Source organism: Typopeltis vanoorti, chromosome 6 (genome assembly GCF_054136105.1).
Source record: "Typopeltis vanoorti isolate ZY-2024b chromosome 6, IOZ_Tvanoo_1.0, whole genome shotgun sequence".
Taxonomy (NCBI): domain Eukaryota; kingdom Metazoa; phylum Arthropoda; class Arachnida; order Uropygi; family Thelyphonidae; genus Typopeltis; species Typopeltis vanoorti.
Genome location: NC_143554.1, coordinates 52,258,022 through 52,275,386, shown reverse-complemented (window position 1 = coordinate 52,275,386; position 17,365 = coordinate 52,258,022). Strand labels below are relative to the sequence as shown.

Here is a 17,365-nt window from a genome sequence, read left to right as displayed (position 1 = left end):
TGAGTTCTACAAAGACCAGGCAAGGAGAGTGACTTGGTTGGTGAGAGTAGCTAAAGAGAGGTATGAACAGCAGTTAGCTAATGAAGCTAAAAAGAATCCTAGGGAGTTCTTTCGATATGTAGCCAGCAAAAGAAAGAATGATTATGGAAGGATGACATTGATTGGTGGAAATGGTATAAAGACAGCTGTTGCAGAATGTGTGGTGGAGATACTTAATGAGCAGTTCATAAAGATCTTTCAATCTTGTGAATGTGACTTCATGGAGAGATTAAGAGCAGTTGATGATGGGGAGGAGAGACTGACTGTAAGTGAGCAAGAGGTGTTTGGGAAATTGAGTAAACTAGATGTAAATAAGGCTGTGGGACTTGATAATATATCACCGCGTATTCTGAAGGAATGTGCCAGAGAGTTGACACCTGCCTTGACATATTTTTTTAATACGAGTCTTGCACTTGGTCAAGTCCCTAAAGAGTGGAAGGAGGGCAAGATTGTGCCACTTCATAAAGGAGGTGATCGAACTCATGCATCAAACTATAGGCCTATCTGTGTGTCAGGTGTTGTGGTTAAGTTGTTGGAGAAGCTTTTGAGAACTAGGATCCAGAGTTGGGTTGACAACAATGGTATAATCTTTGATGGACAGCATGGATTTGCTAAAGGGAGGTCGTGTTTTAGTAATCTACTTACTTATTACAATAAAGTGACTGCTTCCTTGGACAGAGGAGAAGGATACACAGTAATATACTTGGATTTTGCAAAAGCTTTTGATAGAGTACCTCATGATAAGTTGACAGTCAAACTAGAGCAGATGGGGTTGGATATTAGATTAGTGCATTGGATTGGAGACTGGCTATCTGATAGGTATCAACAAGTTGTGTATGGGGGTGCAATATCCAGGAAAAGGAAAGTCACTAGTGGAGTGCCTCAGGGATCTGTTTTAGGGCCATTACTATTTAACTTGTATATTAATGATATTGGCGAAGATTTGGATGGAGATATTCAGTTGTTTGCAGATGATGCAAAGTTGGGACGAACCATAAAGAGTAGTGAAGATGTTGTGGCCTTGCAAGAAGACTTGAATAAATTGAGTGATTGGGCAAGCAAATGGGGATGCGAGTTCAATGTTGCAAAATGTAAGGTTTTAAAATTTGGAAAACAAAGATGGGATGCAGAATTTATGCTTGGTGAGAATATATTGTTCGAAGTAGAGGAAATAAGAGATCTGGGAGTGATAGTGGATAAGGATCTAAAATTTAGGGGACACATCGCCAAAATTGTGAAGACAACACAAAGACTTCTGGGAATGAGGAGGAGGACACTGACGTGTAGAAGTAGGGAGATTCTTGTTCCGTTGTATAAGGCTTTGATTAGGCCACACATGGACTATTGTGCCCAGATTTGGTCACCTGGTTTTCAGAAGGATGAAGAGATGTTGGAAAGGGTACAAAGGCGACTGACTAAGGTAGTTTCTGACCTCTGGAATGTCGAGTATGAGGAAAGATTGAAAAGATGTAATTTGCAGAGTCTAGTGGAGAGAAGGAAGAGGGGAGATATGATAGAGACCTACAAGTTGGTAAGGGGTTGTTATAGGATGAATGGTGGAGAAGTTCTACAGAGAATAGTGGGAGATCAGGGGAGAACCAGAGGTCATACCTGGAAACTGTATAAAGAGGGTGTGAGTAGGGGAGTGAGAGGCAGGTTTTTTTCATGCAGAGTTGTAAATGATTGGAATGCCTTGCCTGAGAGTGTGGTGTCTGCAAGGAGTTTGAATGTGTTTAAGACCCGGTATGATGAGATGCGTGTGAGATAAAAGGACCTCCTAGATGAGTCTTTGACTCCATGAGGTCTTGTTTAATAATAATAATAAAGAAACACACAGACAGGCAGGGATAAGGTTAGTTATTATCTCTCCATAAGATTTTGATGCAACTACATCTGGACAACTATAACACAGATCTGAGTGCACTAAGTTGACAGAGGTTATGAGTGTTTTCTCAGTGAATGACTTTAAGGAAGAGGGGTGGGTGGGAGGGGTATGATATTATTGTATCATGAGTTACCAGACTTCATGGAGAGGTTGGTGTAATAATAATAAATAAGTATTATTACACCAACAATTAATGACAAAGCTAATTGTATTGAGTGACTTAGGCAAATCCTCCTACTGTTATACCAAAATATAATGAACATCTCATGTCACCAAAGTGATATCAGAAGAATCTTACACAACTGAGATTACTAAAAAGGTTTCTGGTTCTGATATACCAGGCATGCAGCCTGCTGACAGGTAACATGCTGCCTGCCAAACTGTGTAACTAATATAGTCGTTTAACTTTTGACAACACCGAATTAAATAAACATATTTAAAAAATTAATATTTCCACTATTTTATTTGGCAAACTACTCTGCAATTTCTAAAGGAAATAATGTTCTATTTGTCATTTCAAAAAATCTTGTTACACCACTGCATAAAATCGAATTTTACCAAGCAAAGTCTACGTACGCGGCTAATCTGCTGACCACAGCAATAGGAGGCTAGCCATTAGCAATTTTCAAGTCGTAAGAAAGTGTAGTGTTTTCTTCATAATTAATACAGAATTTACAAAATTCTGTCATTCTTATTCTGAATTTACAAAATGTCAAAATCTTCAATGAGTAAAATGGGAGTTACAATATTTTTGCATTCAAGGAAAAACAAATTATGCCTGATATGTAGAAACTCTATTGCAGTTTGCAAAGAATATAATATTAAAAGGCATTACGATACAAATCATAAAGAAAACTATGACAAATATGTTGCAAAACTTCGTGAAGATAAACTGTCGAAATTAAAGTTGAAACTTCAAAATCAACCCAGTTTATTTACTAAACCTATTGAAGATAACAGAGCTATGGTGTAAACCAGTTATTTGTTATCACATTTAATTGCAAGCAAGTCGAAACCATTCACTGAAGGGGAATTTATTCGCGAATGTATTATTAAAGCAGTTGAAGTGTTTTGTCCTGATCAATTAAGGAAATTTAAAAAAAATAAGCTTATCTCGAAATACCATTGCTAGCCAGGAACTTAAGGAATCAACTGAAATCAATAATTCCAACATTTCAGGCCTATTCCCTTGGAATTGACAAAAGTACAGATGTACGGGATATCGCTCACCTGGCTGTTTTTATTAGTAAATGTGATATGAACTTAAAAGTAAGTGAAGAACTTCTAGAAATTATTCCTATGCATGATACCACCACTGGAGTTGATATTTTTGATGTTATGGAAGTTTTGAATTAATACAATTTACCATTAAAAAAGCTAGTTTGTCTTGCAACTGATGGTGCTCCTGCCATGACTGGTGTTGTTAAAGGAGTTGTTACAAATTTAAAAGAAAAATGCAAAGAACAAGACAATAATTTTCATTGCATTATTCATCAGCAAACACTATGCTCCAAAGTTTTAAATATTGGACATGTCCTAACAAAATGTAAATTATATTCGTGCACGTGGGCTTAATCATCGCCAATTTAGTAACTTTCTAGAAGATACAGATAGTGAATATAGCGATCTACCTTATTATACAGAAATTAGATGGCTTTCCAGTCGTAAAGTTTTAAAGTGATTCTTCTAATTGCTGGACGAAATTAGCATTTTTTTTTAGAATTGAAAAATTATGAATGTGAAATATTAAAAATTGATCAATGGATAAAGGACCTGGCTTTTTCAGTTGAAAAAGTGACTTTGTCAACTTAATCTTAAACTACAAGGCAAACGTCAAGTAGTTACCATGTTATTTGACAATATTAACATTTTCAAACAGAAATTATTACTTTGCAAAAACAAATTCAAAAAGAAAATTCATCCCAATTTGAATGTTGTCTCAATCATTATTACAAAAATCACCGAAATTGAAATTTTCAGAATATGTCAATCAAATTAAGTTATTAGAAAATGATTTTGAAAGATTTTTAGATTTTAAGAAATAAAAATCAGTTTCACCTATTTACTTCTCCTATATCTATTGATATTGAAGATGACAATTTACAGTTGGAATTAATTGAAATTCAGTGTGATTCCATATTGAAATTAAAATATATAGATGTTGGAATTCCAAAGTTTTATAATTATTTATCAGTTGATCGATACTCCAATGTGTTATGTGCAATTAGGAGTATTTTATCTATGTTTGGTAGCAAATATTTATGCTAACAACTATTTTCAACTTTAAAGAACAATAAAATTGCAGAAAGATCAAGATTAACAGACCAGCATGTGCAAGCAATATTGAAAATAGCTACAGCTCAACAAATTAAACCAAATTTTGAAGATTCATTAATGAAAAATGTCAAGTTTCTTCAAAAAAACGATATGTATAATTTTATTTAAATATGTAAACTTTATATTTTATATGTATTTTTGTAACATGTATTTTCTACTTATATACTCTAATGTTAATATTAAAAAATCTGTTTTCTCTTTATTTTGAGATTTTTTTTCTGTTCAGGCCTGTGGCTTGATGTAAACCCTCTGTCCAAAAAGAAACCGAACTTTTCGAAAATACAAGAAACTAGTGGTGCAGCCTGTTGTATCTTTTTTTGTTGGAAAAAGTGGCAACCTTCATTAGTGCTGTGTCAACTGTTCATTATTATTATATCACAACTCCAGGGAGTCCAAAGACTCATCAAGGGAGGGTATCAACTCTACAACTCTTTGTCTCACTACTCCACCAACCTTCATCATCTAACACCAATGCCATCTACTGCCGACTACCACTACTAGTGCTTTCACAGACAATCACAAAGATCCATGCCCACGGTGGGATTCGAACCCACAGCCTTTTAGCTGGAGAGTGGATACGCTAACCACTTGCCCAACCAAGCCGGCAAAGGAAAAAGCAGGAGCGATTTCAGGCACATCTGTTCACGCCCGAGCTTGTGCGATGTTTATGACATTTGTTTCATTAGAAGCCGAGTTACAGTGCCAAGAGCGACAGTGTGTTTTGACAAATAGTCGGAAAATGAGCTTCAAACAGAGAACTGCGATTGACTTTTGTATTAAACTTGGTAAAAGTTTTACCGAAATACATCAAATGCTTCAAAAAGCATACAGTGATAAATGCTTATCCCATACTCTATATAAATGTCATTTATATTATTTAGTTTATTCTGTAAAATTTATTATAAGAAACTGTGTGTATGTAGATTTAAATGTATATTATATGAATTGTGATATATCTTTTTATTTCTGTATGTAAGAGTGATTTTATGTAATTCTTCTGATTGGATTTGATTGGCTGCTAAAGGAGAAACCAAGTTTATTTTAGTTAGCTCATGCGCAGAACGTCAACTACTGTTGTATAAACAGAGACGCCAGTGGATATGAGCTGAACTGGTTAGAACCGAATTTTGGCGGGAAGGAGGAACGTAGTTGATTGGAAAACGAAAGTAAGTAAGGGAGAAGCTTTAGAGATAAGAGAGAGACCGGTTGTGTGTAACCGAAGAGGAAGGAACATATGCCATAAATCGACTGGGAAAGGACCGGGAATTAATAAGCATCGTGAATTACTTCTATGGGAGTTTTGATACTACAATATTTTCCAAGTGGTTTGTGGAAGAATAGTGCAGAACCGAAGTTAATACATAGAAGAAAATAAGGAATTAGTAGATAACTGAAACCTGGTGCATCAAGACTTGTATATTTATCTATAATTCAGTTATTATAGTAGAAGATTTCTTTAGAATTGTGTAGTCATAAAGTAAAAGTCTACAAGAATTTCAAATGTGCCTTTGCGAATTCGATGTGTAGAAGCAGTAACCCGGTAAGAGTTGTCCTTTCTGTAACCTGTGAAGCTACAACTGTTAACTCCATCGGATATATTTTAACCTTAGCTGTGGTGTTATGTCGATTAATGGTTGGATGTTAGATGTACTAAAGTACTTTCCCCTCAAAATAATAAATCTCATGTTGTTCTGTTGAGTGTTAGCTGACTGAGAAAAATTATAGTGTAGCCTGTCATAAGATTAATTACTGTAACATCTGCAAGGTCGAACTTTGAAGAACTATTTTCAACTTGATTGACTGAACATAAAGAACTGATAAATGAATGTTTGATAATTTATGGATTGTAATTATTCTAAATACTTTAAACTGAGCTAATATATTTATGATGTGATTCATCCAGTTGGTTAGAGGGAAATATGTCAGAGAAATACTAATGCTTTGTGAATTAACAATTGTTAATATTAGTCATGATCTCAAACCTAATTGAGAAGTTATTAATGTATGAATGTGAATTCTTATATCTTAACTGGATAACCTTTTGCAGATAGTTATACTTCAATGTATATATTGTACTTTTCCACATTAAATGTTTTCTTTTGTTGAGTTAAACTTGGTGTTTGCCTGATTTTCTTACATTGCACCACCGCTCATAAAATTATTCGGACCTTTGCGGAAGCCTTAAATACTAGTAATAGCCTCAGCCTGAACATAAAGAGATAATATAAGTATAGTTGATGACTAATTCCTCTATATTATTTAGACTAATCTGAGTATAGGGTGGTGCAGTATAATATAAATTTCTTTATATGAAATTTATATTATATGATGAGCATCAATCAACAACTAACCAAGTATAACGGAAATTAAAGAGGTTAAGATAAGACTAACAAACCAACTTAAATGGAACAGTTAGCTAGGTAGGAGACAAGTATCTCACGATGCACTTATAATAGATCAAACATGTTAGTCAACTTCAATGCTTCACATTTCACATTAGTAACTTATTTCAGGAATTATTCCTTATCTTCAAATAAGCACCGAGAGAGAATCTGTATATTATTAAATTTTTGCTCAAGACATTACTTTTTACTCTCCAGCTGCTAACACCATAGAAATCCACAGCAGAATACTGTTTCATATTTGAGGTATGGCACAATTCTTGATGTTATCTGTAAGAGGACAATTTGGTTAACTGATGACTCTTTCTCACTGAAAACGTATTTCAACATTATGTCTTCTCTACAGGAGCTTCCAAGAGTGCTCCTAAGGAAAAGGCATATATCATTCATCCTTAATAGATGTCACCTGGTAGAAGTCAATATAATTAGAGCTGTCTTATATATATATATATATATATATATATATATATATAATCTAGTGATACTGCTTATATGTTTGTATTAAGCAATAGCTTAAATTGGACTTGGACACTATTAGAATAATAGTGTCCAAGTCCTTCTAGATCAAAGAGTTCAGGATGAGAGATTTCATGCAATGTAGCAGCTATGAAATGTATTCTTTACCAAGAGTGAATAGATTCTAATGAGAAAGTGAGGGAAGTGTTTGAGAGAGTACAAGAAATACATGCTGGCTTGCAAGTGGGAGAGTGAAGAGGTGCACAAAGCAGGAAATAGGTATGAAAATGAGAGAGAAAGTTAATAAGCATAAGAATGATAATATGGATTATGCGAAGAACAAAAAGTTCAAAGTAATAAGAGAGTGTGCTTGTGTGATATCCTTCATAGAAAGAAATGCAAGCTTGAAAGAATGCAGACATCTGGAGAGTGGTACAGCGGAGAAAAGAAACAAAGAAGATGAGAGAGAAAAGAGAAAGAAATTATTATTATTATCATTATTATTCAGGCCTCCATGGAGTCAAAAGACTCATCGTGGGAGGTGCTTCCTAAGAACATAAAGTCTGTCAAGACGCATCGAGGGGAGGTCCCCCTTGAGAAACACAGTCTATCATACCACTCCTTAAACTCATTGACCATTCTCGCTCTCACCACTCCATCAGGCAATGCATTCCACGGTTCAACCTCCCTCCACGCAAAGAAACCACTCCTCACCCTCTTGCTCACAGTTTCCTTTCGTAACTTCCAGGGATGGCCACTTGTCATCACTCCTTCCTGCTGTTCAACCAAGCGAAAGAACTCCCCAGTGTCAACCCTGTAACAACCTCTCAACAGTTTAAAAGTCTCAATCATATCACCTCTCCTTCTATCTGCCAAACTCTGCAGTCCACATTCCCTCAGCCAATTCTCATAACTATCCTTGTACAGTCCTGAGACCATCTTTGTCACGCATCTTTGTATCTTTTCCACAGTTAATTTATCCCCTTCAAATCCTGGGGACCAAATCTGAGAACAATAGTCCAAGTGCGGTCTGATCAGAGACTTATACAACGGAATGATAACCCTCTTATCTCTGCAGGTCAGTGTCCTTCTCATAATTGCAGCAATTCTCTGTGTTACCTTCACCACCTTTGCAATATGTCCCCTAAACTTCAGGTTTCTATCAATCATCAATCCCAGATCTCTTGTCTCCCCAACTTCTTCCAGTATAACTCCTCCATTGAGTATGCAGCATCCCATTGATGTTTCCCAAACCTCAAGACCTTACAGTTTGCTGCATTAAATTGACACCCCCATTCATTTGCCCATCTATCTAGCTTATTCAAATCCTCTTGCAGGGCTACCACATCTACACTATTACTAATAATCCTTCCCAGTTTCGCGTCATCTGCAAACAACTGAATATCCCCTTGCAATCCACTGGCAATCATTGATATAAAGGTTAAACAATATAGGTCCTAGTAATGAGCCCTGTGGGACCCCACTTGTAACCCTCTGCCTCCTTGAAACTGCTCCACCATACATAACTCTCTGATACCTATCAGACAGCCAATCCTGAATCCAGTTGACCCATGTGCTGCAACTTATATATCAGGTTATCATGTGGCACTCTGTCAAATGCCTTCGCTAAGTTTAAGAAAATTACACTATATGCCTTTCCCTCACCTAATGTTCTTGTAACTTTATTATAAAAGGCTAGCATATTGCTAAAACAAGAGTGCCCTTTCACAAATCCATGTTGACTCTCACAGATAACATTACCCTCATCTGCTCAATGCTGTATACGGTCCCTCACTACTTTCTCCAAGATCTTAACTACTGATGACACACAAATCATTCTTCCACACTCAACTAAGCAAGAAAGGAAAGTAAGGACAGAATTTTATACAATATTCCATGCAAAAGAGGAAGAGTTTGATGAGAGCATAATGAAATAGTGGATTGTCTGTTGGGTATAAACTTTGAATGGAGATAAGTAAGTCATGAGGAAGAGGATGAAAAAGTTACTGAAAGCAGCAAAAAGAGAATGATGAGCTATAAACATAGTAAGTCTGCTGACACAATATAATAGAGGCACATCTACAATGAGGTTTATGCAAATTAGTCAAGGTGTTGGGTATGCAGAGCGAGTTCAATGTTTGAAAAAATGTACATACATATTATATTCATGTATTATGTTGGAACAATGTACAGACAGGTGATATTATATATTTGTTGAAAAAAATACTGAGTCTGATGTAAAAATAAAATAAACACGTATATACTCACCATTCATTCTTAAAATACAATTTAAAAAAAAAAAAAAAAGTCTTAAATGTTCACTCAGAAAGCCTGGATTTCTGTTCAGTCACCAACAACACTGTCTAGTTTTTAATAGCACATCTAGCAAAGCAAATTTCTAGCTTTTATGCCAGTATACATTGATTCATATAAATTCATTTCACCTTTTAATGATGAAAATACTTTAATCGAACTGTCTCTGATTGGGTATTCAAAATGAATATATCTCTAATTACCTGTGTTTTCTAATTTGCTTCTAAATTTCAAGATCACAATTTCCCATTTCTTTGTTCATATTATTTTCTGTTTCAAACGTCTACTGAAGCACACTATTCTTAGAAAATTTTATCATTATCAATCTCACTGTGTAATTTCACTTTTATCTTCTGTAATACAAAAATCATCAATAACCTCGTTTAAACAATAAGTCATAAGATTATCTCTATATCTAAAAAATGACAAAGATTTATTTCAAAAGCATTGCACTTAAATCAGAATTCTGTTTTTCCAAATTACAAAATAGGAATCTAAAAATTCATTCCGTTGTTAGCAGAGTTCATTCAACTATAAATCTCAGAGGTTTTAAATAATTTAATATATTTTCAGCCCCTTTTGAATATTCATCCTTCCATACATAAGAGCTTTCTTAAAAAAATCTGTCTGTCATACTTTGTAATATATCCCAAAATTTTGTAGGCCAAAATGAACTGTAAGTCTATTTTTTACTCTTCATCTTCATTTTTTCCCAAAAAAACAATTTCTTGTTGGAAACATCATCCTGTAAAGTATATTCTACGTTAACAGAAATTTAATTTTTATGTTTTTTCATCACTGTATTTGCAAAGGGGTCGCTTAAAGGTCAAAGCCAAATAACTGGGTGGATACCTCCACATTGCCATTCAGAAATGCAGATAACCGACTGGGGCTTCAAGGTGAGGAATGGACATCACCCGATGTCCATTCCTCACTTTCGTGTGGTGCACTCTTTAAGCAGATATTCAATGGGTACTGAATGAATGAAAATTGGATAGCAATTTGGGACTTAGTGGATCAAATTTTACTCTCTATAAGCTTAAACCAGAAATCTAGCATGAGATTTCATACTGGCTGAGACATCACCCATTTAACCTCCCCCCCCCACCTTTTCATCAGGTAACCAGGACAAAATTGAAAAGTTGGCTAATGAAACAGACTCAAATTCGATACCTAGATAGAAGAACAAATCCAATGTTAGAAGAAATGAAGATGGCAAAAATCATTATAAGGAGTAGTAACGGAAAGGAAATCAAGCTTGCAGAAGAATTGGGAAAAGTACCATGTGGACACAACTGGCATGACTGAAACAAAGAAGAAACACATCTCACTAAATAATAAGTATAGAATGTTATATTCGGGCAATAATGATCAAGGAAAAGAAGGAGTATAAATAGCATTGTGCCTATAGTTCCACAGAAGTTTCTCTAAGGAAGAAGTGTGGGAATTCTTTGAGTCACATTCTTTGAAAGCAGGATGCCGACATAAAGCAAAATGGAAAATGTGGTACTTGTTGGAGATAAAAGAGCAGAGTAGCAAGCCAATCCCACAAGACACACAGAAATATTTTAGGGAAATTTTGAAAAAAGAGCAACACTAATTATTATTACAATCTCCATGGAGTCTCCAGACTCATTGTGGGAGATTCACCCAACTCTCAACATGTTTATCATATGGAATCTTAAAATCCTTAACACTCCTTGCATTACCAACACATTCTGGTAATGCATTCTATTTACTGACAATTCTCCACATAAAAAATCTACTCCTCACACCTTCTACTTGTTGGAAACATCATACTCTTCTCACCTTCTACTCTTTTTATAATCCCCTCTGAATTAATCTGATAAAATCCTCTCACTAACTTAACCGTCTTTACCATATCACTCGCCTCTTTTCCTCCTATCCACCAAACTCTGCAATCCACATTTCTCCAACCTCTCTCCATAGCCAGCATTACAAACTCCTGATATTGTCTTAGTCACTCGTGTATGGGCCCTCTCCAATGTCTCCACATTACATTAAAAACCAGGTGGCCAGATCTGAGCACAATAGTCCAAGTGTGGTCTGTCCAGTACCTTACATAATGGCACAACCACTTCCTTATCCCTACATGTTAGAGTATTTTTTATCATAGCAGCACTATGATGTGCAGCCTTTGCAACAGTATGCCCTCTAAACTTCAGTCTACTGTCAACCATCACTCCCAGATCCCTAATCTCATCCACTTCCTACAATACGGCACCATCGGTAAAGTACACCGTCTTATATTTCTGCACTCCAAAATGCAACAGCTAAGTATTTGCTGGATTTCTGCTGTAGTCATTAACACAATGTTTCAAAATAAATATGTAAACAACTTCATGTGGAGAAAAGACAAGAAATAAGAAAAGCCTCATGGACTACGTCATTGGTGTACAATTGATATCTTCATGCTGATTCAGGATACAGGAGTATATTGGGGAGGATTTGAAATTGGAAGTGATCATCAGTTTCAAGTAGGGGATGTAGCTGAAGAGTGACATGCCAGCTGCATTACTTCTCATGACCCCTAATCAGGGGACTCATTTTGTTCTAATGGACAGGTAAGTTGAAGAAGAGCAGTAAAAACATCAAATAAGTTAAATATTTGCTCACGTGAACACACACACACACATATACATATTATATATACACATCACCTGGATATTGATTACCATCCAGATCTAATCCTCCAGCAAGGGAAAATCCAAAAGTGTCAATTTTCGTGTCACGAACATCATCTACACTTATTACCTAAAAATAAATAAATAAATGAATAAAAAAAAATTACATCATAAAACTTAATCCAAATTTTATACAGGATTAGCTAGATCAGCATGTACCTTAATAAATAAGCACAACACTAATGATATGAGCATCATCATGTACCTCAAACTTTCCATTTATCTGATTACTGGTACCTTGTTAATTTCAAGCATATATTTATTCACTATATGGGAGCAGAAGAGAGAGAGAGAATTTGATTTTGGTTTTTTTTTGTCATTAAATTTTTGAGCTTATAAGAGCTATATATATATTTTTTTTAAAACATAGATTTAATGACTTAAAAAACCGAGATAACTTATAAAGATTTTAATGAGAATAATACAACTAGTTTCGGCTTATAACAGCCTTCCTCAGGTATTCATAAAGGAAAAGAATAGTAATAAACATTGAAGTATCTAAAACAACTGGAAATTACGGGTAAAAATTGCCACACATAATTGATACATAAAAAACGTATTTTTTCAAGTTGTTCTAACAGACGTGCCATTGTTTATTGCAAATGTGCATGCAGGCTCACGTAAATGCCAATAGTGAATAACATCTGCATGCACACTTGCAATAAACAATGGCATGACGTAATTTCCAGTTGTTTTAGATACTTCAATGTTTATTACTATTCTTTTCCTTTATGAATACCTGAGGAAGGCTGTTATAAGACGAAACTAGTTGTATTATTCTCATTAAAATCTTTATAAGTTATCTCGGTTTTTTAAGTCATTAAATCTATGTTTTAAAATGTATCACAACAACCGAGTAAAAGTCTATGATCACATCTATAGCCTAATGATGAGGCATCTCAAATTAACATACAAAGGAATTTTAAAAAAACATTGAAGAAAATAGGATTGAAAATAAACAGGTTAGTTTTCCTCAAACATTGTAAATTCCATACAGTTTTTCCCAATTTCATCTCTTTTCAAGAAAAGATAACAACGGAACGCACTAAAAGAATTTATCATGAAGCTATGATGGATCTACTCAGCAAAAGAATTTCAGACACAAAAAATTCAAAAACTTGAAGAAATTATGGATAATGTTAACTTGCATGATTTTATCATTAACAGTGAAGCACAAGCCACACGAATACAAAACAAGAATAAATATACTCTTATCAGGAAATTTAATAATCTAAAAAGGATACAAAACAGATCTGGTCATAGTGAAGTCCATATTAATCCTGTAAAAGTTGTAGTGAACAAATCTTCTCATATTTTAACGAATGCGGAAACGGATATTCTTAGCAAAGGTCCCAATTTCATTCCCTCACCAAAATTTATCCCTAAAGAATCTCTTCTTACAAAAATAGAAAAAGCAAGTTCACTCATTCCTAATCATTTGGCGAAACTTCTTCGTATTGAATCGATTTTCATTATCAATAATGCTAAACCTCCAACAGATAATATTTCTCTGGCTGAAAGACAAGCCCTGAAAAATCTAAAACAGAACAGTAACATTATTATTTTACCTGCGGATAAAGGCAATTCCACGGTCATCCTCAATTCTGAAGATTACCACAACAAAATGCTTCAATTACGTGAAGATAATTTGACATGTTCAATTCTTCAGGAAGATCCTACAAGTGAATTACAACACCGTACAAACAACTTGTTAAAAACTACAAGTGAACTTCCTCATAATGTTCGCTTCTCTTTACGCTCTCTACATCCTCTTATCCCACGCATCTATGGAGTTCCCAAAATTCATAAAGAAAACATCCCTCTTTGCCCAATTGTAGAAGGAATTGACTCGCCTACATGTAAACTTTCCAAATATCTAGCAAAGTACGTCAAGTGTTTCTCCAATAAATCTTCGTCTTTCATCAAAGGCACCACAGATTTTGTTTCTCATATAAAAGATATTCCCATCAATGAAATTGACATTCTAGCAAGTTTTGACATTATTTTTATTTACTAACGTTCCTACAGATGAGGTACTTACATCACTAAAGGACAAATTATCCAAAAAATGTTTGCTTTATTAAAACATTGCATTCATTCTGGTTACTTCAGATATCAGGACTCAGTTTACCAACAAAAACAAGGCCTGGCAATGGGCAATCCTTTGTCCCCAGTTCTAGCTAACATCTTCCTTGAAGATTTTGAAACGAAAGCCATATCTTCCTTCTCATTTAAACCAAAAGTTTGGAAATGATATGTTGATGATATATTCATTACTTGGAATCACGGGCACACATCTCTCACAGAATTTCTTCATCATCTAAACATCCAGCATCCTAATATAAAATTTACTGCTGATCTAGAAAATAATAACTCCTTAGCTTTCCTGGATGTCATGCTTACACGATGCTCTGAAAGATTAAAAATCTCTATATACAGAAAACCTACTCATACCAATAGATATCTGCATAATCTTTCTCATCATTTTCCACCACAAAAACTCGGAACTATATCTACCTTAGGACACAGAGCACGCTCTCTCTTGAATGAACCAGATGAACTACAAAAATAAATAAATCACCTCACCTCACTGTTATCTTTAAACAAAATGGATACTCTGAAAAAACGATTAAGAAATTTCTTCTGGATCCTCCTAGGCAGTGCACAACAGAAACTATTACTTTTAAAGGTAGCATCTCCATTCCATACATTAGCACAGTCTTTAAAAAATGAGCTAAAGCCCTTAAAAAATATAATATTAGGACGTTCTTCACCACACTTCCTAAAATCCGTTTTCTAATCAGCCATCCAAAACCTACTCATCACTACCTAAAATATCCAGGTGTATATAAATTATGGTGCGATTGCAATATCCCTTATTTTGGACAAACTAACAAATCTATTGAAAAATGTATAGAAGAGCATAAGAGAGACATCTCTTACAAAAGATCTCATGCAACTGCGTTATCCAGTCATGTTCTTTTTTCAAATAATCCTAATGAAAATCAACAAAGCAACTCCGTTTGCTGGGATAGATCAGAAAATATTTTTTGCTATGATGATGAGTTTGAGAGAAAAATTGCAGAATCAAGGGAAATCCTGCTGAACCCTGTCCACTTAAAACAACAATTTGAGTAATAACATCCCAAATCGCCATGCTGCAGTTATTCAATATTGGCGTTCATGTGAGCCTGCATGCACACTTGCAAAAGACAAAGGCAAGGCTGTTAGGACAACTTGAAAAAATGTTTTTTATGTATCAATTACATGTGGCAATTTTTACCTGTGATTTCCAGTTGTTTTAGATACTTCAATGTTTATTACTATTCTTTTCCTTTATGAATACCTGAGGAAGGCTGTTATAAGCCGAAACTAGTTTGCATTATTCTCATTAAAATCTTTATAAGTTATCTCAGTATTTTAAGTTATTAATATCTATGTTTTAAAATGTATCGCAACAATCTAGTAAAAGCCTATGATCACACACACATATATATACTTACATATTTTTATATATGTCCAGAAACCTTACTCCAGAGACCAAGCACAGAACTTTTTCAAACCGCTTCAGACCTCCAATAAATGGGGTGGTAGTCTCACACCAAACAATGAAATTTTTTTATATATATACAGAGAAAGGCAAGTAAGTCACTTCACAGATGTATTACAAGTGACAGATGCAATACTGCTTGTGATTAAACGTTACTCTTCCACCTATCTATGCAAATAGGCATAAGTGTCTACTGGAATAACACTAATTCTCATGGGACCATTGAAAAGCTAATTTTACAGATTTATTTCACACATAAAGTGGTACAGTGAAGATGCTCTGTGCTAATTATATGATGAGAGATATAATAAGTAATCATTATCAATGCAGTTATTACTGTAATTATTTTATAAATCCTTTTAATTTTGTGTAATATTTACCAGTAAAGGATATTTATTTATTTTTATTGAGTTAATTATTCTTGAATTCTAGAGGAAATTTAATTGTAGATGATAATATAGGGTGGCATCCTTGGTGCTGAGAATAACCATGACTCAGAGAATGATATGAAGACGTTTCAAGGAGAAAGAAATTAATGTGGAATTATAAAATGGATAATTTCAACAGACTTAGAAACTAACACAAGGCAGTTTCATCACAGGGTGTATGAAGGTTACAAGTGGAGTTCAATAAAGATTACACAGTCATGGTCCAAGTATTGAAACCTGTGGAACTCTACATGTAGCCTTCCTACTCCCTGATACTGCTCCTCTCTGATATCTATCAGAAAGCACCAGTTACCAATTTAATCTACTAACATGATATCTAAACTCATATGTTGTAACTAAAAACCAACTTGTCATGTGGCACCCTATCAAGTACCCTTGCAAAAAAAAAAATAAAATAAAATAAAAAATGACTGGCAATGAACTGGTTAGCCATTACCAAACTATCATTATTCCTGGCAAGCATTACTGTGGCACTCTGCTCTGCACACCTCCAAATCATTAAATCTCCATACATGATACTCTTAACAGCTTCATTCATTCTTGTCTCGCTGGCATCCCTGACCTTTTCTGCTGCCAATCACTCTTCTTTCCTTCCTTCCTTCTTCTCATCTTGCTATCCCCTGCTCCCACAGTCTCTTAACTTTCTCCAATTTCCCATCTTTCCCTGTCTCTCCCATTCTCTCTCTCATTACTGGTACCTTGTTAATTTCAAGTAAATAATTATTCACTATCTGGGAGTGGAAGAGAGAATTAGATTTTTTTCTGCCCCCCCCCCACCTACTTTTGCTCTCTTGTACTAACAAAGCTCTCTAGTCTCTTAATCTCTTCATTCATTCATCCTGCTGAACTGAGACTTCATGCCTTCCATGAGATGGAAGGCATGAAGACTTCAATATTTCAACACTTATGTCGAAGATTAACAAGACATGAAAGCATAAAAACTCCAACATTTATATTTTATTGTAGCATTTTTCATTCATCAAGTATACTACAGGTAGGTCAAACATTTAATAGGCTCAATCATCGACTTTAATATAACTGTATTTAATTAATTTAATTCCATATGTACCTTTATTTTTTTTTTTTTTTAAAGATAAAGGTTCATTCAATCTGACAATCAGCAATAAATCTATTCCTGTATCATACACATATTCAGTTGCTAATTATTCTTCACTAAATGTTGGCTCATATCAAGCTGTTGTGATGATGTGTCCATTCTTCTTTTAAGA

General features: G+C 34.7%; 1 protein-coding gene across 1 annotated transcript in view; it reads right to left on the bottom strand.

The window, feature by feature from the left end:
- LOC150105451 (integrin alpha-PS2-like) overlaps positions 1–17,365 on the bottom strand; it is a 536,973-nt gene that overhangs the window by 244,380 nt on the left and 275,228 nt on the right. Inside the window, exon 13 of the mRNA XM_090394825.1 lies at positions 12,114–12,207. Coding sequence (XP_090250951.1) covers positions 12,114–12,207 — 94 coding nt within the window. The remainder of the gene's footprint in view (positions 1–12,113; positions 12,208–17,365) is intronic.